Source organism: Oncorhynchus tshawytscha, linkage group LG08, assembly GCF_018296145.1.
Source record: "Oncorhynchus tshawytscha isolate Ot180627B linkage group LG08, Otsh_v2.0, whole genome shotgun sequence".
Classification (NCBI taxonomy): domain Eukaryota; kingdom Metazoa; phylum Chordata; class Actinopteri; order Salmoniformes; family Salmonidae; genus Oncorhynchus; species Oncorhynchus tshawytscha.
Genome location: NC_056436.1, coordinates 88,819,390 through 88,842,428, shown reverse-complemented (window position 1 = coordinate 88,842,428; position 23,039 = coordinate 88,819,390). Strand labels below are relative to the sequence as shown.

Genomic DNA, 23,039 nt, shown 5'->3' with positions numbered 1-23,039 from the left:
GGGCAGGGATCGTCAACTCGTTTCAGTTGGGGAACCCTCATCTGGGGCTTCCATGGTCGTCCAAATGACACACAGAACTGTGCATTATTGCAAAGACAATACAAACTATTTCATTGTACACTGAATTCAATAGCCTGCTACAAAATGTTCTGAAAATGCAAAATTGTATGAACTTTAGGTCCACCCTATGTTCCCTCGGCCCTACAGTATGTTTCCTCAGCCCTACAGTATGTTCCCTCAGCCCTACAGTATGTCCCTCAGCCCTACAGTATGTTCCCTCAGCCCTACAGTATGTTCCCTCAGCCCTATGTTCCCTCAGCTCTATGTTCCCTCAGCCCTACAGTATGTTCCCTCAGCTCTATGTTCCCTCAGCCCTACAGTATGTTCCCTCAGCCCTATGTTCCCTCAGCACTACAGTTTGTTCCCTCAGCCCTACAGTATGTTCCCTCAGCCCTACAGTATGTCCCTCAGCCCTACAGTATGTTCCCTCAGCCCTATGTTCCCTCAGCCCTATGTTCCCTCAGTATGTTCCTCAGCCCTACAGTATGTTCCCTCAGCCCCAGTATGTTCCCTCAGCCTCTGTTCCCTCAGCCCTACAGTATGTTCCCTCAGCCCTATGTTCCTCAGCACTACAGTTTGTTCCCTCAGCCCTACAGTATGTTCCCTCAGCCCTACAGTATGTCCCTCAGCCCTACAGTATGTTCCTCAGCCCTATGTTCCCTCAGCCCAGTATGTTCCCTCAACCCTACAGTATGTTCCCTCAGCCCTATGTTCCCTCAGCCCTATGTTCCCTCAGCCCTATGTTCCCTCAGCCCTACAGTATGTTCCCTCAGCCCTACAGTATGTTCCCTCAGCCCTACAGTATGTTCCCTCAGCCCTACAGTATGTCCCTCAGCCCTACAGTATGTTCCCTCAGCCCTATGTTCCTCAGCCCCAGTATGTTCCCTCAGCCCTATGTTCCCTCAGCCCTACAGTATGTTCCCTCAGCCCTACAGTATGTTCCCTCAGCCCTATGTTCCCTCAGCCCTACAGTATGTTCCCTCAGCCCTACAGTATGTTCCCTCAGCCCTACAGTATGTTCCCTCAGCTCTATGTTCCTCAGCCCTACAGTATGTTCCCTCAGCCCTATGTTCCCTCAGCCCTACAGTATGTTCCCTCAGCCCTACAGTATGTTCCCTCAACTCTATGTTCCCTCAGCCTATGTTACAGCCCTATGTTCCCTCAGCCCTACAGTATGTTCCCTCAGCCCTATGTTCCCTCAGCCCTACAGTATGTTCCCTCAGCCCTACAGTATGTTCCCTCAGCCCTATGTTCCCTCAGCCCTATGTTCCCTCAGCCCTACAGTATGTTCCCTCAGCTCTATGTTCCCTCAGCCCTACAGTATGTTCCCTCAGCCCTACAGTATGTTCCCTCCTCTATGTTCCCTCAGCTCTATGTTCCCTCAGCTCTATGTTCCCTCAGCCCTACAGTATGTTCCCTCAGCCCTATGTTCCCTCAGCCCTACAGTATGTTCCCTCAGCCCTACAGTATGTTCCCTCAGCCCTACAGTATGTTCCCTCAGCTCTATGTTCCCTCAGCCCTACATGTTCCCTCAGCCCTATGTTCCCTCAGCCCTACAGTATGTTCCCTCAGCTCTATGTTCCCTCAGCCCTACAGTATGTTCCCTCAGCCCTACAGTATGTTCCCTCAGCCCTACAGTATGTCCCTCAGCCCTACAGTATGTTCCCTCAGCCCTCAGCCCTATGTTCCCTCAGCCCTATGTTCCCTCAGCCCTACAGTATGTTCCCTCAGCTCTATGTTCCCTCAGCCCTACAGTATGTTCCCTCAGCCCTACAGTATGTTCCCTCAGCCCTACAGTATGTTCCCTCAGCCCTACTATGTTCCCTCAGCCCTACAGTATGTTCCCTCAGCCCTATGTTCCCTCAGCCCTACAGTATGTTCCCTCAGCCCTATGTTCCCTCAGCCCTACAGTATGTTCCCTCAGCTCTATGTTCCCTCAGCCCTACAGTATGTTCCCTCAGCCCTACAGTATGTTCCCTCAGCCCTATGTTCCCTCAGCCCTACAGTATGTTCCCTCAGCCCTACAGTATGTTCCCTCAGCCCTACAGTATGTTCCCTCAGCTCTATGTTCCCTCAGCCCTACAGTATGTTCCCTCAGCCCTATGTTCCCTCAGCACTACAGTTTGTTCCCTCAGCCCTACAGTATGTTCCCTCAGCCCTACAGTATGTTCCCTCAGCCCTACAGTATGTTCCCTCAGCCCTATGTTCCCTCAGCCCTACAGTATGTTCCCTCAGCCCTACAGTATGTTCCCTCAGCCCTATGTTCCCTCAGCCCTATGTTCCCTCAGCCCTACAGTATGTTCCCTCAGCCCTACAGTATGTTCCCTCAGCCCTACAGTATGTTCCCTCAGCCCTACAGTATGTTCCCTCAGCCCTACAGTATGTTCCCTCAGCCCTATGTTCCCTCAGCCCTACAGTATGTTCCCTCAGCCCTATGTTCCCTCAGCCCTACAGTATGTTCCCTCAGCCCTCTATGTTCCCTCAGCCCTATGTTCCCTCAGCCCTATGTTCCCTCAGCCCTACAGTATGTTCCCTCAGCCCTACAGTATGTTCCCTCAGCCCTACAGTATGTTCCCTCAGCTCTATGTTCCCTCACAGTATGTTCCCTCAGCCCTATGTTCCCTCAGCCCTACAGTATGTTCCCTCAGCCCTACAGTATGTTCCCTCAGCTCTATGTTCCCTCAGCCCTACAGTATGTTCCCTCAGCCCTATGTTCCCTCAGCCCTACAGTATGTTCCCTCAGCTCTATGTTCCCTCAGCCCTACAGTATGTTCCCTCAGCCCTACAGTATGTTCCCTCAGCCCTACAGTATGTCCCTCAGCCCTACAGTATGTTCCCTCAGCCCTATGTTCCCTCAGCCCTACAGTATGTTCCCTCAGCCCTATGTTCCCTCAGCCCTACAGTATGTTCCCTCAGCCCTATGTTCCCTCAGCCCTACAGTATGTTCCCTCAGCTCTATGTTCCCTCAGCCCTACAGTATGTTCCCTCAGCCCTACAGTATGTTCCCTCAGCCCTACAGTATGTTCCCTCAACTCTATGTTCGTATTTACGAGCCCTTAACGAACAATGCAGTTCAAGAAATAGAGTTAAGAAAATATTTACTTCACTTAATAAGGTAAAGTTTTTAAAAATCGAATCAAATCAAGAAGTAACACAAGAAAACTACATAACAATAATGAGGCTATATACACATATACCGGTACAGAGTCAACATGCGGGGGGTACAGGTTAGTCGAGGTAGTTTGTAAAGTGACTACGCATAGATAATAAGCGAGTAGCAGCAGTGTAAAACAAAGGGGGGGGTCAATGTAAATAGTCCGGGTGGCCATTTGATAAATTGTTCCGCAGCTGATAAGGAGCCTCTTGGACCCAGACTTGGCGCTCGGGTACCGCTTACCGTGCAGAAGCAGAGAGAACGGTCTATAACTTGGGTAACTAGAGTCTTTGACAATTGTTTGGGCCTTCCTCTGACACCGCCTAGTATATAGGTCCTAGATGGCAGGAAGCTTGTCCCTGTTTATGTACTGGGCCGTACACACTACCCTCTGTCGCGCCTTAGGGTCAGATGCCGAGCAGTTGCCATACCAGGTGGTGATGAAACCAGTCAGGATGCTCTAGATGGTGCAGCTGTACAACATTTTGAGGATCTGAGGACCCATGCCAAATCTTTTCAGTCTCCTGAGGGAGAAATGGTGTTGTCGTGCCCTCTTCACAATTGTCTTGGTATGTTTGGACCATGATGGATTGTTGGTGATGTGGACGCCAAGGAACTTGAAATATTCCCCTCAGCCCTATCTTCTCTCAGCCCTGTTCCCTCAGCAATATCTTCCCTCAGCCCTATCTTCTCTCAGCAATATCTTCCCTCCGCCCTATGTTCCCTCAATCAATGTTCCCTCAGCTCTATGTTCCCTGGGCCCTATGTTCCCTCAGGCCTATGTTCCCTGGGAACATAGAGCCCAGGAAACATAGGGTCCAGGAAACATAGGGCCCAGGAAACATAGGGTCCAGGAAACATAGGGCCCAGGGAACATAGGGCCAAGGAAACATAGGGCCCAGGAAACACAGGGTCCAGGGAACATAGGGCCCAGGGAACATAGGGCCCAGGAAACATAGGTTGGGGGAACATAGGGCCCAGGAAACATAGGGCCCAGGGAACATAGGGCCCAGGAAACATAGGGCCCAGAGAACATAGGGCCCAGGAAACATAGGGCCCAGGGAACATAGGGCCCAGGAAACATAGGGCCCAGGAAACACAGGGTCCAGGGAACATAGAGCCCAGGAAACATAGGGCCCAGGAAACATAGGGCCCAGGAAACATAGGGCCCAGGGAACATAGGGCCCAGGGAACATAGGGCCCAGGGAACATAGGGCCCAGGGAACATAGGGTCCAGGGAACATAGGGCCCAGGGAACATAAGGCCCAGGAAACATAGGGTCCAGGAAACATAGGGCCCAGGAAACATAGGGTCCAGGAAACATAGACATGGTCCCAACTCTATGGTTGGAACATTTCATATATATTAGAGTCAGTTACAGTTACACTGTAATATGGAATATTGAACAGCATGTGGAAATGGCTGCATCAATCTGCATGATGTTATTTGTTCGTTTACATTTAGATCTTAGACAAATAATACAAGTCATATAATACGTGTAGTAACACCACACTGTGTGTAATAACACCACGCTGTGTGTAATAACACCACGTTGTGTGTAATAACACCACACTGTGTGTAATAACACCACACTGTGTGTAATAACACCACGCTGTGTGTAATAAAACACCACGCTGTGTGTAATAACACCACGCTGTGTGTAATAACACCACACTGTGTGTAATAACACCACGCTGTGTGTAATAAAACACCACGCTGTGTGTAATAACACCACACTGTGTGTAATAACACCACGCTGTGTGTAATAAAACACCACGCTGTGTGTAATAACACCACACTGTGTGTAATAACACCACGCTGTGTGTAATTAACACCACGCTGTGTGTAATACCACCACGCTGTGTGTAATAACACCACGCTGTGTGTAATAACACCACCACACTGTGTGTAATAACACCACACTGTGTGTAATAACACCACGCTGTGTGTAATTAACACCACGCTGTGTGTAATAACACCACGCTGTGTGTAATAACACCACGCTGTGTGTAATAACACCACACTGTGTGTAATAACACCACGCTGTGTGTAATAACACCACGCTGTGTGTAATAACACCACCACACTGTGTGTAATAACACCACACTGTGTGTAATAACACCACGCTGTGTGTAATTAACACCACGCTGTGTGTAATAACACCACACTGTGTGTAATAACACCACACTGTGTGTAATAACACCACACTGTGTGTAATAACACCACGCTGTGTGTAATTAACACCACGCTGTGTGTAATAACACCACGCTGTGTGTAATAACACCACGCTGTGTGTAATACCACCACGCTGTGTGTAATTAACACCACGCTGTGTGTAATACCATGACGCTGAATGGTGTGGTAGCCAGTCATAGATAGACTATTATTATTATATAATAGTTCAGGTGGAAATATTCATAATGCCAATAAATGCAAAATGTGAAATGCACCAATTTGTAGCCTGTACACCAGAGAATTTTATTTTATTTTTACAAAAGGTTATTCTGTGTGATTTACCTTGGAACCGTTGCCCTCACTCAACATGGCGACTGCTTAGCTTCATCACGGTGAAGCCATTTTGCCAGCACTATCTTTGACCTATGAACCCCCAGAGTGTGGCAGCGCTCCGCCATATTGACTGTTGTCTTGACTGGAGAAGATAAGGTGACCATTTCTGATCCAAGAACAAATCGAAACCGTGCTTTTTAACATCTCTAAACTAGTGCTACCTTGACCAAAGGATATATCCGAGAACTGCGTGATGGCGAGGAAGAAAAACAAACAACAAGGAGTCGGGAGCAAGGAGCTGGTGTCCGGACAACAGAGCATATCGAAGAGCCCCGTCTCTCCCGGAGATGCAGCTGGCGGGGATGCAGGGCTGGATAGACTGGCGGCCAGGGCGAACCAGGTAACGTTAGCTAACCGCAATAAATACAAATAACTAGTGGGCTAACTAAAGAGGTTAACTAACCTACTCATCATTTAGGGCCATACCGTGTGTTTCTGCTAACGTTAATTCCTTCTGTGTTTGGGGGGGGTTGATTGGTGATTCTAGCTAAGTTGCATAACTAACTAGTGCTCCAGGGATTGTATTTTTTTGTGTATTTTTTGTTGTTGTTGTTCATTTACAAATCTGGTCGAGGCGGGGTAATAGTTCGCTCCACTCGCTTTAATAAATCATTAAAACTTAGCCAGCGTTGTAAATTGTGCAAGCCATCAATAAATACACACATTCACATTAGTTTTAGTCAACTAGGCTAGTTAGTCAAAGATATACCAGTCTGCATTTTAATGGTAGTTAGTGTCAGCCGCAAGATTGACATTGTTGTGCGTCTGCCACGGTAAAATGTTGCTGTTAAAATTGAATCTAGTTTGTTAGCTCCTAGGCTCACGGTGATCATTTTTACCTTTATTTAACTAGGCAAGTCAGTTAAGATCAAATTCTTATTTTCAATGACGGCCTAGGAACAGTGGGTTAACTGCCTGTTCAGGGGCAGATTTGTACCTTGTCAGCTCGGGGGTTTGAACTTGCAACCTTCCGGTTACTAGTCCAACGCTCTAACCACTAGGCTACCCTGCCTCCTCTACACTCTAACCACTAGGCTACCCTGCCTCCTCTACACTCTAACCACTAGGCTACCCGCCGCCCCTACACTCTAACCACTAGGCTACCTGCCTCCTCTACACTAACCACTAGGCTACCTGCCACCTCTACACTCTAACCACTAGGCTACCTACCTCCTCTACACTCTAACCACTAGGCTACCCTGCCTCCCCTCCACTCTAACCACTAGGCTACCCTGCCTCCCCTCCGCTCTAACCACTAGGCTACCCTGCCGCCCCAAATGGAAAGTTTACTGACATGCTATCACACTTGGCAGCTAGTACACCATATATACTGTGCGCCGGTACTGTAACTACACGTGCTAGCTCGTTGACTAACAAACCACATCCCCGAGGGGGTAGTCTTCTGACTAACTTTAGCTGTAAATAGTGTTAACGTTTGACTAGCACCATTGCATGGCTTTGCTTTTGTTAAGTTAGCATTTTCTCTGCTCATCTCAAGTGTCATATATGCATGCGTCGAAGTTTTTACCGAAACATTACATGGACGGCCTTGTAGGTGAATGGGGTATTGTGGTAGTAAACAAAGCTTACTGTACCAGCTAGTGTGGACATGGGACACATGAAATCACTACATTTTAGCCACTGTTTGTTCTAAGAAACCACTACATGTGCCAAGCTGGCGCCACGGGCAACTTTTACTTCCTCTTTGCAATACAAATATTGTTGTGATCATTGTCAACATGATCAGATATTACTCGTGAAATTCTAATCTCTGTGTTAAAAACCTGACCTTAGATCAGTGTCCAGAGGACAACTTCAATCATGCTCCATGTCAATCTCACTAACATCCACCTCTCCTCAGACCCCATTTTCTCCTCCACCCCCGATCTTGACCTAAAACATCCTCCTCTCTGCTCTCCTCCAACCCTCTTCCATCCTCCCCTTTTCTCTATTCTCCTAGTTTTTCTCCTCCTCTCTTCTCCTCCTCCTCCTCCTCCTCCTCTCTTCTTCTCATCTCTTCTCCTCCCTGTCCTCCTCTCTTCTCCTCCTCCTCCTCCTCCTCCTCCTCTCTTCTTCTCATCTCTTCTCCTCCCTGTCCTCCTCTCTTCTCCTCCCATCTTCCACCTGTCCTTCACCTAGATCATTGACCTCTCTCTTCTCTCCACTGCATTCCTAATGTCACTGGCTCACCTCTCTTTCGCTCTCCCCCAGCCAATGCACACCTGCTGCCTCCTGTGTCACCGTGAGTTTAAGGACTGGGGGGCGAGCTCTGCCAACGGTCTGCCTGGGGGCCACGGGGCGAAGCTAGCTACCGCTGTCCCAGCCCTGTCCCAGGCCCTGCTCAGAGAGGTGCCCGGCCAGAAGCTGTCCGACACCGTGCCTTCGCTAAGCCAGTCTCTACTGGGAGAGGTGCCACTCTGGATCTGCCAGAGCTGTCGGAAGAGCGTTGAGGAGGAGGAGAGACGGAGCGCACAGGAAACGGCTGCACCGGTAAGAGGGGGATGGAGAGGAGGAGGAGGAGGAGGAAGGGAGGAGAGGAGAGGAGGAGAGACGGAGCGCACAGGAAACGGCTGCACCGGTAAGAGAGGGAGGGAGAGGAGGAGGAGGAGGAGGAAGGGAGGAGAGGAGGAGAGACGGAGCGCACAGGAAACGGCTGCACCGGTAAGAGAGGGATGGAGAGGAGGAGGAGGAGGAGGAGGAAGGGAGGAGAGGAGGAGGAGGAGGAGGAGGAGGAGGAGGAGGAGGAAGGGAGGAGAGGAGAGGAGGAGGGAGGAGAGGAGGAGAGACGGAGCGCACAGGAAACGGCTGCACCGGTAAGAGGGGGATGGAGAGGAGGAGGAGGAGGAAGGGAGGAGAGGAGAGGAGGAGAGACTGAGTGCACAGGAGACACCTGCATCGGTAAGAGAGGGAGGGAGAGGAGGAGGAGGAAGGGAGGAGAGGAGAGGAGAGGAGGAGAGACTGAGTGCACAGGAGACACCTGCATCGGTAAGAGAGGGAGGAGGAGGAGGAGGAGGAAGGGAGGAGAGGAGGAGAGACTGAGTGCCCAGGAGACACCTGCACCGGTAAGAGTGTCAGTACTGTGGATGGATACAGGCAGTGTCAGTACTGTGGATGGATACAGGCAGTGTCAGTACTGCTATCCTGTGGCTGTTTGTGGTGTTACAGTGCTCTAGCATGGCTAAATGAATACCACATCTAAGAGTCCTGTCTCTTTGGAAGCTGTTTGTTCTCTGTCAGACTTGTGCTTCTCTCTTCACAGGCACTGAGGTAGTGTTATTCATGTGGATTCTTGAGAAAATATACTTTGTCTTAGAGGAGTTTTTAAATAAACACTTTACGTATTTAAATGCAATACACATGGGCTGAAGCTTGTAGCGCATTAAAAATCATCTGTCTTCAGTTGCAACCCTCACTGCCGAGTTCCAAACTGCCTCTGGAAGCAACGTCAGCACAACAACTGTTGGTTGGGAGCTTCATGAAATGGGTTGCCACGGCCGAGCAGCACACAAACCTAAGATCACCACCATGCACAACGCCAAGCGTCGGCTGGAGTGGTGTAAAGCTCTCCATCATTGGACTCTGGAGCAGTGGAAAGGTGTTCTCTGGAGTGATGAATCCCTCCACCAATTGGGGGTCAGGCCCTTTCCTGTTTCAGCATCACAATGCCCCGTGCACAAAGCGAGGTCCATAATACAGTAATGACCGATCTGTAATAATACAGATCGGTGTGTAAGAACTTGACTGGCCTGCACAGAGCCCTGACCTCAACCCCATCGAAAAGCTTTGGGATGAAGGCCTAATCGCCCAACATCAGTGGGCGACCTCACTAATGCTCTTGTGGCTGAATGGAAGCAAGTCCCCGCAGCAATGTTCCAACATCTAATGGAAAGCCTTCCCAGAAGAGTGGAGGCTGTTAGTGGGGTGGCAGGGTAGCCTAGTGGTTAGAGCGTTGGACTAGTAACCGGAAGGTTTCAAGTTCAAACCCCCGAGCTGACAAGGTACAAATCTGTCGTTCTGCCCCTGAACAGGCAGTTAACCCACTGTTCCTAGGCCGTCATTGAAAATAAGAATTTGTTCATAACTGACTTGCCTGGTTAAATAAATAAAAAATAGCAGCAATGTTCCTACATCTAGTGGAAAGCCTTCCCAGAAGAGTGGGAAGGCTGTTATAGCAGCAAAGGGGGGACCAACTCTATTTTAATGCCCATGATTTTGTAATGAGATGTTCAACAAGCAACAAACTTTTGGTCATGTAGAGTAACTAGTCTTGTAAGAGCCAGACAGACCCATGAGGTTGGAGTAGAGCTGGGATGATAAACCTAAAATGATCGACACCGACCAGTCACTTATCACAGGCATTTTGCTGATCTTGTTCATTACGATGAGTAGCTCTATACTGGAGAAATGTCAGGTTTTGAAATGAAATAAGGTTGATAATATGTGTGATTGTTCATGGGGCAATTAATGGCTTCAACCATCTAGTAGTAGTTTAAAGGAGAATAAAAACAACGGGAGAGCACATTATTCACGTTAAACGGGGAGCACATTATTCACGTTAAACGGGAGAGCACATTATTCACGTTAAACGGGGAGCACATTATTCACGTTAAACGGGAGAGCACATTATTCACGTTAAACGGGAGAGCACATTATTCACGTTAAACGGGAGAGCACATTATTCATGTTAAACGGGGGAGCACATTATTCACGTTAAACGGGGAGCACATTTTTCACGTTAAACGGGAGAGCACATTATTCACGTTAAACGGGAGAGCACATTATTCACGTTAAACGGGAGAGCACATTATTCACGTTAAACGGGAGAGCACATTATTCACGTTAAACGGGAGAGCACATTATTCATGTTAAACGGGGAGCACATTATTCACGTTAAACGGGGAGCACATTTTTCACGTTAAACGGGAGAGCACATTATTCACGTTAAACGGGAGAGCACATTATTCACGTTAAACGGGGGAGCACATTATTCACGTTAAACGGGGAGCACATTATTCACGTTAAACGGGGAGCACATTATTCACGTTAAACGGGAGAGCACATTATTCACGTTAAACGGGGAGCACATTATTCACGTTAAACGGGGAGCACATTATTCACGTTAAACGGGGAGCACATTATTCATGTTAAACGGGGAGCACCTTATTCACGTTAAACGGGGAGCACCTTATTCACGTTAAACGGGGGAGCACATTATTCACGTTAAACGGGGGAGCACATTATTCACGTTAAACGGAAGAGCACATTATTCACGTTAAACGGGAGAGCACATTATTCAGAAACTAGGGCCTGTAGGACCTGCCTTGTTGATAGTGTTGTTAAGAAGGTAGAAACTAGGGCCTGTAGGACCTGCCTTGTTGATAGTGCTGTTAAGAAGGTAGAAACTAGGGCCTGTAGGACCTGCCTTGTTGATAGTGCTGTTAAGAAGGTAGAAACTAGGGCCTGTAGGACCTGCCTTGTTGATAGTGCTGTTAAGAAGGTAGAAACTAGGGCCTGTAGGACCTGCCTTGTTGATAGTGTTGTTAAGAAGGTAGAAACTAGGGCCTGTAGGACCTGCCTTGTTGATAGTGTTGTTAAGAAGGTAGAAACTAGGGCCTGTAGGACCTGCCTTGTTGATAGTGCTGTTAAGAAGGTAGAAACTAGGGCCTGTAGGACCTGCCTTGTTGATAGTGTTGTTAAGAAGGCAGAGCAGTGCTTTATTATGGACAGACTTCTCCCCATCTTAACTACTGTTGTATCAATATGTTTTGACCATGACAGTTTACAATCCAGGATTACACCAAGCAGTTTAGTCAGGCAGGTAGCCCAGTGGTTGGAGCGTAGAGACGGCAGGTAGCCTAGTGGTTAGAGTGTAGAGGAGGCAGGTAGCCTAGTGGTCAGAGTGTAGAGACGGCAGGTAGCCCAGTGGTTAGAGTGTAGAGGTGGCAGGTAGCCTAGTGGTTAGAGCGTAGGGGTGGCAGGTAGCCTAGTGGTTAGAGCGTAGGGGTGGCAGGTAGCCTAGTGGTTAGAGTGTAGAGGAGGCAGGTAGCCTAGTGGTTAGAGCGTAGGGGTGGCAGGTAGCCTAGTGGTTAGAGCGTTGGGACAGTAACCAAAAGGTTGCTGGATCGAATCCCCCAGAGCTGACAATGTAAAAATCTGTCGTTCTGCCCCTGAACAAGGCAGTTAACCCACTGTTCCCCGGTAGGCCGTCAATATAAATAAGAATGTGTTCTTAACTGACTTTCCCAGTTTAAATAAAGGTTACAGAACACCCTCTGTGTTCTGTTAGACAGGTAACTCTTTATCCACATTATAGCAGGGGGTGTAAAGCCATAACACCCTCTGTGTTCTGTTAGACGGGTAACTCTTTATCCACATTATAGCAGGGGGTGTAAAGCCATAACACCCTCAGTGTTCTGTTAGACAGGTAACTCTTTATCCACATTATAGCGGGGGGGGGGGAAGCCATAACACCCTCAGTGTTCTGTTAGACAGGTAACTCTTTATCCACATTATAGCAGGGGGTGTAAAGCCATATGTTTTTCCAGCAGCAGACTATGATCGATAATGTCACAAGCCTCACTGAAGTCTAACAAAACAGCTCCCACAACCTTTTTTTTATCATCGATTTCTCTCAGCCAATCATCTGTCATTTGTGTAAGTGCTGTGCTTGTTGAGTGTCCTTCCATATAAGCATGCTGAAATTATGTTGTCAATTTGTTTACTGTGAAATAGCATTGTATCTGGGCAAACACCATTTTTTTCCAGAAGTTTACTATGGGTTGGTAACAATGCTTGTCTTTCACAATTTGATCAGTTATATTTGGTGTTTGTTGCTGGCATGTCATCCCTACGTTTGCTAATCTTGCCAATACATTTGTAAAAATCATTAAAGTATTTGGCACTATCAGTGGGTTTAGTGACGAATCTGATTCAATGAATGATGGAGCTGAGTTTGCCTTTTGCCCAACATTTGATTGAAGATGAAAAGCCCCAAAGCTTTGTTTCATAGTGTAGTTTTATTGATTTATTTTTGCAGTTCGTTTGCCAATCGGTTGGGCTGCCAGTCTTATTTGCCATCCCTCTCGCCTCATCCCTCTCAACCATACAAATGTTCAACCCCTCATCCCTCTCAACCATACAAATGTTCAAGGCCTCATCCCTGTCAACCATACAAATGTTCAAGGCCTCATCCCTCTCAACCATACAAATGTTCAACCCCTCATCCCTCTCAACCATACAAATGTTCAAGGCCTCATCCCTTTCAACCATACAAATGTTCAACCCCTCATCCCTCTCAACCATACAAATGTTCAAGCCCTCATCCCTCTCAACCATACAAATGTTCAAGCCCTCATCCCTCTCAACCATACAAATGTTCAACCCCTCATCCCTCTCAACCATACAAATGTTCAAGCCCTCATCCCTCTCAACCATACAAATGTTCAAGCCCTCATCCCTCTCAACCATACAAATGTTCAAGGCCTCATCCCTTTCAACCATACAAATGTTCAATTCCTCATCCCTCTCAACCATACAAATGTTCAAGCCCTCATCCCTCTCAACCATACAAATGTTCAACCCCTCATCCCTCTCAACCATACAAATGTTCAAGGCCTCATCCCTTTCAACCATACAAATGTTCAACCCCTCATCCCTCTCAACCATACAAATGTTCAAGGCCTCATCCCTTTCAACCATACAAATGTTCAACCCCTCATCCCTCTCAACCATACAAATGTTCAAGGCCTCATCCCTCTCAACCATACCAATATTCAATTCCTCAACCATACAAATGTTCAACTCCTCATCAATCCAAGGGGATTTAACAGTTTTTACAGTAATTTTCTAAATGAGCTTATTAGTAACTGGAATAAGTTTCATAAATGTGTCAAGTGCAAGACCAGCAGCGTCTGGTTGCTCCTCATTACACACCACAGACCAGCAGCGTCTGGTTGCTCCTCATTACACACCACAGACCAGCAGCGTCTGGTTGCTCCTCATTACACACCACAGAGCAGCAGCGTCTGGTTGCTCCTCATTACACACCACAGACCAGCAGCGTCTGGTTGCTCCTCATTACACACCACAGACCAGCAGCGTCTGGTTGCTCCTCATTACACACCACAGACCAGCAGCGTCTGGTTGCTCCTCATTACACACCACAGACCAGCAGCGTCTGGTTGCTCCTCATTACACACCACAGACCAGCAGCGTCTGGTTGCTCCTCATTACACACCACAGACCAGCAGCGTCTGGTTGCTCCTCATTACACACCACAGACCAGCAGCGTCTGGTTGCTCCTCATTACACACCACAGACCAGCAGCGTCTGGTTGCTCCTCATTACACACCACAGACCAGCAGCGTCTGGTTCTCCTCATTACACACCACAGACCAGCAGCGTCTGGTTGCTCCTCATTACACACCACAGACCAGCAGCGTCTGGTTGCTCCTCATTACACACCACAGAGCAGCAGCGTCTGGTTGCTCCTCATTACACACCACAGACCAGCAGCGTCTGGTTGCTCCTCATTACACACCACAGACCAGCAAATATGATTTACATCATCAACATATGAATCACTACAAAACGTCCTGTATGACCTCTTATACACTATATTAGTTCCAGCCTTTGTAACTGTGGTTTTCCTAGATATGGCTACTATATTGTGATCACTACATCCGATGGATCTGGATACTGCTTTTGAGCACATAGCTACAACATGTGCTCTAGCTACAGCATCAAATGTTAGTGGGGGGCTGTACCCATCAACCATGTCCTGAACTAGCATCTTCTCCCCCCAGGTTCCGTTGTCCCACTCTTCGTCGTGTAGGGCTCAGAGCTGTAGTGAAGGTTACCCAGAGCAGAGCTCGGTAGACTGGGACCCATCCTCCTTCCTCTCAGCCCACAAGCTTTCTGGTCTCTGGAACTCGGCTCACAGCAACGGAGGGATCCACTGCAACCACAGCACTGCCTCGCACGCACAGCAAGGTAAACACACCTTGACCTCACACACCCCTCTCTCTCTCTGCTCAGATCTCTCTCTCTCTCTCTCTCTGCTCAGATCTCTCTCTCTCTCTCTCTCTGCTCAGATCTCTCAAGGTTAAGGCGTAAACAGATGCAAACTAATTTAGACATTTCATTATTTGGCATGTTTTCAATTAATTTACTTTTACAAAATTGTAACATTTGCCGACATTTACACTGACAAAATGGAGGGAACGACTTCAGTGTGTAGCTAGCTACTGACTACAGAAACACAACCTGTTACTCCTCTGAGTAAAACCTTCTTCCTTCTCTCCTCTTCATTATCCCTCCTCCTCCTCTGGTCCAATAGGAACAGGGGGACCAGCGTGTCATGAGAAGCGAGTCTCTCACGAGGCTCCTGGGAAATCTGCTAAAACGCCTGGGGCCAAAGTGTGCCCCTACAGTCACCCTTCCCAGAATTCCAGTGGTTCTTCCCCCGGGAACCCGCTCTCTACCTCCGGGGACCTCTGTAAGACCACCCCAAAGCACTTCAAGACCATGTGCCGACGACCAACACCGCCTGGTGAGATCTCTCTCTTTCTCTCCACCCTTTTTAGGACACAGAGAATTCAAGACATACCTGCATCTAACCTGAATTACTGTTCACGTGTCCTGTTGACTATAGCGCATAGAGAGAAGCAGAGATATGGCCCATAGATTACACCTCTAGAGAGAAGCAGAGATATGGCCCATAGATTATTCATCTAGAGAGAAGCAGAGATATGGCCCATAGATTACACCTCTAGAGAGAAGCAGAGATATGGCCCATAGATTATTAATCTAGAGAGAGGCAGAGATATGGCCCATAGATTATTAATCTAGAGAGAAGCAGAGATATGGCCCATAGATTATTAATCTAGAGAGAGGCAGAGATATGGCCCATAGATTATTAATCTAGAGAGAAGCAGAGATATGGCCCATAGATTATTAATCTAGAGAGAGGCAGAGATATGGACCATAGATTACACCTCTAGAGAGAAGCAGAGATATGGCCCATAGATTATTAATCTAGAGAGAGGCAGAGATATGGCCCATAGATTATTAATCTAGAGAGAAGCAGAGATATGGCCCATAGATTATTAATCTAGAGAGAGGCAGAGATATGGCCCATAGATTATTAATCTAGAGAGAGGCAGAGATATGGCCCATAGATTATTAATCTAGAGAGAAGCAGAGATATGGCCCATAGATTATTAATCTAGAGAGAAGCAGAGATATGGCCCATAGATTACACCTCTAGAGAGAAGCAGAGATATGGCCCATAGATTACACCTCTAGAGAGAAGCAGAGATATGGCCCATAGATTATTAATCTAGAGAGAGGCAGAGATATGGACCATAGATTATTAATCTAGAGAGAAGCAGAGATATGGACCATAGATTATTAATCTAGAGAGAAGCAGAGATATGGCCCATAGATTATTAATCTAGAGAGAGGCAGAGATATGGACCATAGATTACACCTCTAGAGAGAAGCAGAGATATGGCCCATAGATTATTAATCTAGAGAGGGGCAGAGATATGGCCCATAGATTATTAATCTAGAGAGAGGCAGAGATATGGCCCATAGATTATTAATCTAGAGAGAAGCAGAGATATGGCCCATAGATTATTAATCTAGAGAGAAGCAGAGATATGGCCCATAGATTATTAATCTAGAGAGAGGCAGAGATATGGCCCATAGATTACACCTCTAGAGAGAAGCAGAGATATGGCCCATAGATTATTAATCTAGAGAGAGGCAGAGATATGGCCCATAGATTATTAATCTAGAGAGAGGCAGAGATATGGCCCATAGATTATTAATCTAGAGAGAGGCAGAGATATGGCCCATAGATTATTAATCTAGAGAGAGGCAGAGATATGGCCCATAGATTATTAATCTAGAGAGAGGCAGAGATATGGCCCATAGATTATTACTCTAGAGAGAGGCAGAGATATGGCCCATAGATTATTAATCTAGAGTGAAGCAGAGATATGGCCCATATACTATTAATCTAGAGAGAAGCAGAGATATGGCCCATATATTATTAATCTAGAGAGAAGCAGAGATATGGCCCATAGATTACACCTCTAGAGAGAAGCAGAGATATGGCCCATAGATTACACCTCTAGAGAGAAGCAGAGATATGGCCCATAGATTACACCTCTAGAGAGAAGCAGAGATATGGCCCATAGATTACACCTCTAGAGAGAAGCAGAGATATGGCCCATAGATTATTAATCTAGAGAGAAGCAGAGATATGGCCCATAGATTACACCTCTAGAGAGAAGCAGAGATATGGCCCATAGATTATTAATGTAGAGAGAAGCAGAGATATGGCCCATAGATTATTAATCTAGAGAGAAGCAGAGATATGGCCCATAGATTATTCATCTAGAGAGAAGCAGAGATATGGCCCATAGATTACACCTCTAGAGAGAAGCAGAGATATGGCCCATAGATTATTAATCTAGAGAGAAGCAGAGATATGGCCCATAGATTACACCTCTAGAGAGAAGCAGAGATATGGCCCATAGATTATTAATCTAGAGAGAAGCAGAGATATGGCCCATAGATTATTAATCTAGAGAGAAGCAGAGATGTGGCCCATAGATTACACCTCTAGAGAGAAGCAGAGATATGGCCCATAGATTACACCTCTAGAGAGAAGCAGAGATATGGCCCATAGATTATTAATCTAGAGAGAAGCAGAGATATGGCCCATAGATTACACCTCTAGAGAGAAACAGAGATATGGCCCATAGATTATTAATCTAGAGAGAAGCAGAGATATGGCCCATAGATTATTAATGTAGAGAGAAGCAGAGATATGGCCCATAGATTATTAATCTAGAGAGAAGCAGAGATATGGCCCATAGATTATTCATCTAGAGAGAAGCAGAGATATGGCCCATAGATTACACCTCTAGAGAGAAGCAGAGATATGGCCCATAGATTATTAATCTAGAGAGAAGCAGAGATATGGCCCATAGATTATTAATCTAGAGAGAAGCAGAGATATGGCCCATAGATTATTAATCTAGAGAGAAGCAGAGATATGGCCCATAGATTATTAGTCTAGAGAGAAGCAGAGATATGGCCCATAGATTATTAATCTAGATAGAGGCAGAGATATGGCCCATAGATTATTAATCTAGAGAGAAGCAGAGATATGGCCCATAGATTATTAATCTAGAGAGAAGCAGAGTTATGGCCCATAGATTATTAATCTAGAGAGAAGCAGAGATATGGCCCATAGATTACACCTCTAGAGAGAAGCAGAGATATGGCCATAGATTATTAATCTAGAGAGAAGCAGAGATATGGCCCATAGACTATTAATCTAGAGAGAAGCAGAGATATGGCCCATAGATTACACCTCTAGAGAGAAGCAGATATATGGCCCATAGATTACACCTCTAGAGAGAAGCAGAGATATGGCCCATAGATTATTAATCTAGAGAGAAGCAGAGGTTTGGCTCATAGATTACACCTCTAGAGACAAGCAGACATCTGTAACCACTGGGAATCACAACTATGTTTGTCCAATATTCCACTCAACACTTGTCTCTCCTCTGTCCTCCAGGGGAAGCATTCCACCCCAGCGACCACCACCAACACTCAGACCTGTCTGTCCCCCCCAACAGCCCCACTGGCCTCTCCTCCTCCTCTCAGCATTCCTCTCTCCTGCCCCTCAAGCAGAGCTCCGGAGGGCAGCAGCACGGCCATGTCACATCCTCCTCTCCCGGTCTAGCTGCTCACGCCCCCTTCTCCCCGCTGGTACCAAACCTCCACGTCCCCTCGGCAGGGGCCAAGCTGGGGGCCCTGGGTGGCCCTGACTGCTCAGCAGGGGCCAAGCTGGGGGCCCTGGGTGGCCCTGACTGCCCAACAGGGGCCAAGCTGGGGGCCCTGGGTGGCCCTGACTGCTCAGCAGGGGCCAAGCTGGGGGCCCTGGGTGGCCCTGACTGCCCAACAGGGGCCAAGCTGGGGGCCCTGGGTGGCCCTGACTGCTCAGCAGGGGCCAAGCTGGGGGCCCTGGGTGGCCCTGACTGCTCAGCAGGGGCCAAGCTGGGGGCCCTGGGTGGCCCTGACTGCTCAGCAGGGGCCAAGCTGGGGGCCCTGGGTGGCCCTGACTGCCCAACAGGGGCCAAGCTGGGGGCCCTGGGTGGCCCTGACTGCTCAGCAGGGGCCAAGCTGGGGGCCCTGAGTGGCCCTGACTGCTCAGCAGCGGCCCTCCATAAGCCCTTGGCATGTAAGAACTCACACATTCCTCCTGTGAACAGCCAGCACAGCAAACTGGGCCCCTCCCTGATGGGCTGTAACCACCCCTGTAATGGCCACAGTGGGGGGGCGCTGCCCTCTTCCAACGTGGGACACCTGACCGCTGGGCAACACCTGACCGCTGGGCAACACCTGACCGCTGGGCAACACCTGACCGCTGGGCAACACCTGACCGCAGGGCAACACCTGACCGCTGGGCAACACCTGACCGCTGGGCAACACCTGACCGCTGGGCAACACCTGACCGCTGGGCAACACCTGACCGCTGGGCAACACCTGACCGCTGGGCAACACCTGACCGCAGGGCAACACCTGACCGCTGGGCAACACCTGACCGCTGGGCAACACCTGACCGCTGGGCAACACCTGACCGCAGGCGCCTGCAGGTTGGTAGTTTTGTAGATAGTTTCACAGGAATTAGATGGGAGATGTACAGTGGCAAGAAACAGTGTGTGAACCCTTTGGAATTACCTGGACTTCTGCATAAATTGGTCATAAAATGTGATCTGATCTAAGTCACAACACCAGACAAACCCAGTCTGCTTAAACTAATAACACACAAATTATAATATTTTTCTTGTCGATATTGAATGTGTCATTTAAACATTCACAGTGTAGGTTGTGAATGTATGTGAACCCCTAGGCTAATGACTTCTCCAAAAGCTAATTGGAGTCAGGAGTCAGTTAACCTGGAGTCCAATCAAAGAGACGAGATTGGAGATGTTGGTTAGAGCTGCCTTGCCCAATAAAAACACTCACAAGAAGCATTGCCTGATGTGAACCATGTCTCGAACAAAAGAGATCTCAGAAGACCTAAGATTAAGAATTGTTGACTTGCATAAAGCTGGAAAGGGTTACAAAAGTACCTCTAAAAGCCTTGACGTTCGTCAGTCCACTAAGACACATTGTCTATAAATGGAGAAAGTTCAGCACTGTTGCTACTCTCCCTAGGAGTGGCCGTCCTGCAAAGATGACTACAAGAGGACAGAACAGAATGCTCTGAGGTTAAGAAGAATCCTAGAGTGTCAGCTAAAGACTTACAGAAATCTCTGGAACATGCTAATATCTCTGTTGACGAGTCTACGATACGTAAAACACTCAACAAGAAGGATGTTCATGGGAGGACACCACGGAAGAAGCCACTGCTGTCCCAAAAAAAACATTGCTGCACATCTGAAGTTTGTAAAAGTGCACCTGGATGTTCCACAGCTCTACTGGCAAATATATTCTGTGGACAGGTGAAACTACAGTTGAGTTGTTGGGAAGGTACACACACAACACTATGTGTGGAGAAAAAAAGGCACATCACACCAAACCCAACTGTAAAGTATGGTGGAGGGAGCGTCATGGTTTGGATTTGCTTTGCTGCCTCAGGGTCTGGACACCTTGCGATCATCGACGGGAAAATGAATTCCCAAGTTCATCACGATGTTTTGTAGGAGAATGTTAGGCTATCTGTTCGCCAATTGAAGCGCAACAGAAGTTGGGCGATGCAACAGGACAACGACCCAAAACACAGAAGTAAATCAACAACAGAATGGCTTCAACATAAGAAAATACACCTTCTGGCGTGGCGCAGTCAGAGTCCTGACCTTCTGGAGTGGCCCAGTCAGAGTCCTGACCTTCTGGAGTGGCCCAGTCAGAGTCCTGACCTCCTGGAGTGGCCCAGTCAGAGTCCTGACCTCCTGGAGTGGCCCAGTCAGAGTACTGACCTTCTGGAGTGGCCCAGTCAGTCCTGACCTTCTGGAGTGGCCCAGTCAGAGTCCTGACCTTCTGGAGTGGCCCCAGTCAGAGTCCTGACCTCAACCTGATTGAGATGCTGTGGCATGACCTCAAGAGAGCGGTTCACACCAGACATCCCAAGAATATTGCTGAACTGAAACAGTTTTGTAAAGAGAAATGGTCCTAAATTCCTCCTGACTGTTGTGCAGGTCTGATCCACAACAACAGAAAACATTTTGTTGAGGTTATTGCTGCCAAAGGAGGGTCAACCAGTTATTAAATCCAAGGGTTCACATACTTTTCCCACCCTGCACTGTGAATGTTTACACGGTGTGTTCAATAAAGACATGAAAACATATAATTGTGTGTTATTAGTTTAAGCAGACTGTGTTTGTCTATTGCTGTGACTTAAAATTTGATCTGATCTTCATCTATGACCAGTTGATGCAGAAGTCCAGGTAATTCCAAAGGGTTCACATACTGTTTGTTGCCATTGTAGATTCAACAAATGTATTGCTCGATTGCAAATCGATTGCTAATACTGTTCAAACTATTTAGCCGGTTAAATTGATAACCACTGACTAAATGTCAAACTCTAAGATGTGTTTGTTTGGGGAGTGTTGCCCTAATGCAGTGACATTTTATTAAATTAAGTTGTACATTTCAGAAACATTTCACGCTAACATGCGAGGACACTAAACGATTTGCATGAGATACTGGAACACAGACATTATTTCAGATGGCCTCCCCTGGAATCTAGTGATGAGACATGGTCGTGGTTCTACCTGTCTGCTGCTCTAGAATCTAGTGATGAGACATGGTCGTGGTTCTACCGGTCATCACTGTCTGCTGCTCTAGAATCTAGTGATGAGACATGGTCGTGGTTCTACCTGTCATCACTGCTCTAGAATGTAGTGATGAGACATGGTCGTGGTTCTACCTGTCATCACTGCTCTAGAATGTAGTGATGAGACATGGTCGTGGTTCTACCTGTCATCACTGCTCTAGAATGTAGTGATGAGACATGGTCGTGGTTCTACCTGTCATCCCTGCTCTAGAATCTAGTGATGAGACATGGTCGTGGTTCTACCTGTCATCACTGCTCTAGAATGTAGTGATGAGACATGGTCGTGGTTCTACCTGTCATCACTGCTCTAGAATCTAGTGATGAGACATGGTCGTGGTTCTACCTGTCATCACTGCTCTAGAATGTAGTGATGAGACATGGTCGTGGTTATACCTGTCATCACTGCTATAGAATCTAGTGATGAGACATGGTCGTGGTTATACCTGTCATCACTGCTATAGAATCTAGTGATGAGACATGGTCGTGGTTATACCTGTCATCACTGCTATAGAATCTAGTGATGAGACATGGTCGTGGTTATACCTGTCATCACTGCTATAGAATCTAGTGATGAGACATGGTCGTGGTTATACCTGTCATCACTGCTATAGAATCTAGTGATGAGACATGGTCGTGGTTATACCTGTCATCACTGCTATAGAATCTAGTGATGAGACATGGTCGTGGTTCTACCTGTCATCACTGCTCTAGAATCTAGTGATGAGACATGGTCGTGGTTCTACCTGTCATCACTGCTCTAGAATCTAGTGATGAGACATGGTCGTGGTTCTACCTGTCATCACTGCTCTAGAATCTAGTGATGAGACATGGTCGTGGTTCTACCTGTCATCACTGCTCTAGAATCTAGTGATGAGACATGGTCGTGGTTCTACCTGTCATCACTGCTCTAGAATCTAGTGATGAGACATGGTCGTGGTTCTACCTGTCATCACTGCTCTAGAATCTAGTGATGAGACATGGTCGTGGTTCTACCTGTCATCACTGCTCTAGAATGTAGTGATGAGACATGGTCGTGGTTCTACCTGTCATCACTGCTATAGAATGTAGTGATGAGACATGGTCGTGGTTCTACCTGTCATCACTGCTCTAGAATCTAGTGATGAGACATGGTCGTGGTTCTACCTGTCATCACTGCTCTAGAATCTAGTGATGAGACATGGTCGTGGTTCTACCTGTCATCACTGCTCTAGAATCTAGTGATGAGACATGGTCGTGGTTCTACCTGTCATCACTGCTCTAGAATCTAGTGATGAGACATGGTCGTGGTTCTACCTGTCATCACTGCTCTAGAATGTAGTGATGAGACATGGTCGTGGTTCTACCTGTCATCACTGCTATAGAATGTAGTGATGAGACATGGTCGTGGTTCTACCTGTC

At 47.4% G+C, this 23,039-nt stretch overlaps 1 protein-coding gene across 4 annotated transcripts in view; it reads left to right on the top strand.

The window, feature by feature from the left end:
* Positions 1–5,820: 5,820 nt before the first annotated feature.
* Positions 5,821–23,039, top strand: part of LOC112216584 (protein FAM193B) — a 51,266-nt gene continuing 34,047 nt past the window's right edge. For 2 of the 4 annotated variants that reach the window (XR_006083957.1, XM_042326156.1), the window contains exons 1-5: positions 5,821–6,122; positions 7,994–8,272; positions 14,587–14,773; positions 15,120–15,332; positions 18,378–19,458. Coding sequence is in view for 3 of the 4 variants with exons in the window: in XM_042326156.1 (XP_042182090.1) it covers positions 5,976–6,122; positions 7,994–8,272; positions 14,587–14,773; positions 15,120–15,332; positions 18,378–19,458 (1,907 nt within the window). In the remaining variant the exon portion in view is untranslated. Of the gene's footprint in view, positions 6,123–7,993; positions 8,273–8,560; positions 8,596–14,586; positions 14,774–15,119; positions 15,333–18,377; positions 19,459–23,039 lie in introns of those variants that run through there. The other 2 variants (XM_042326157.1, XM_042326159.1) reach the window with 2 other exon arrangements.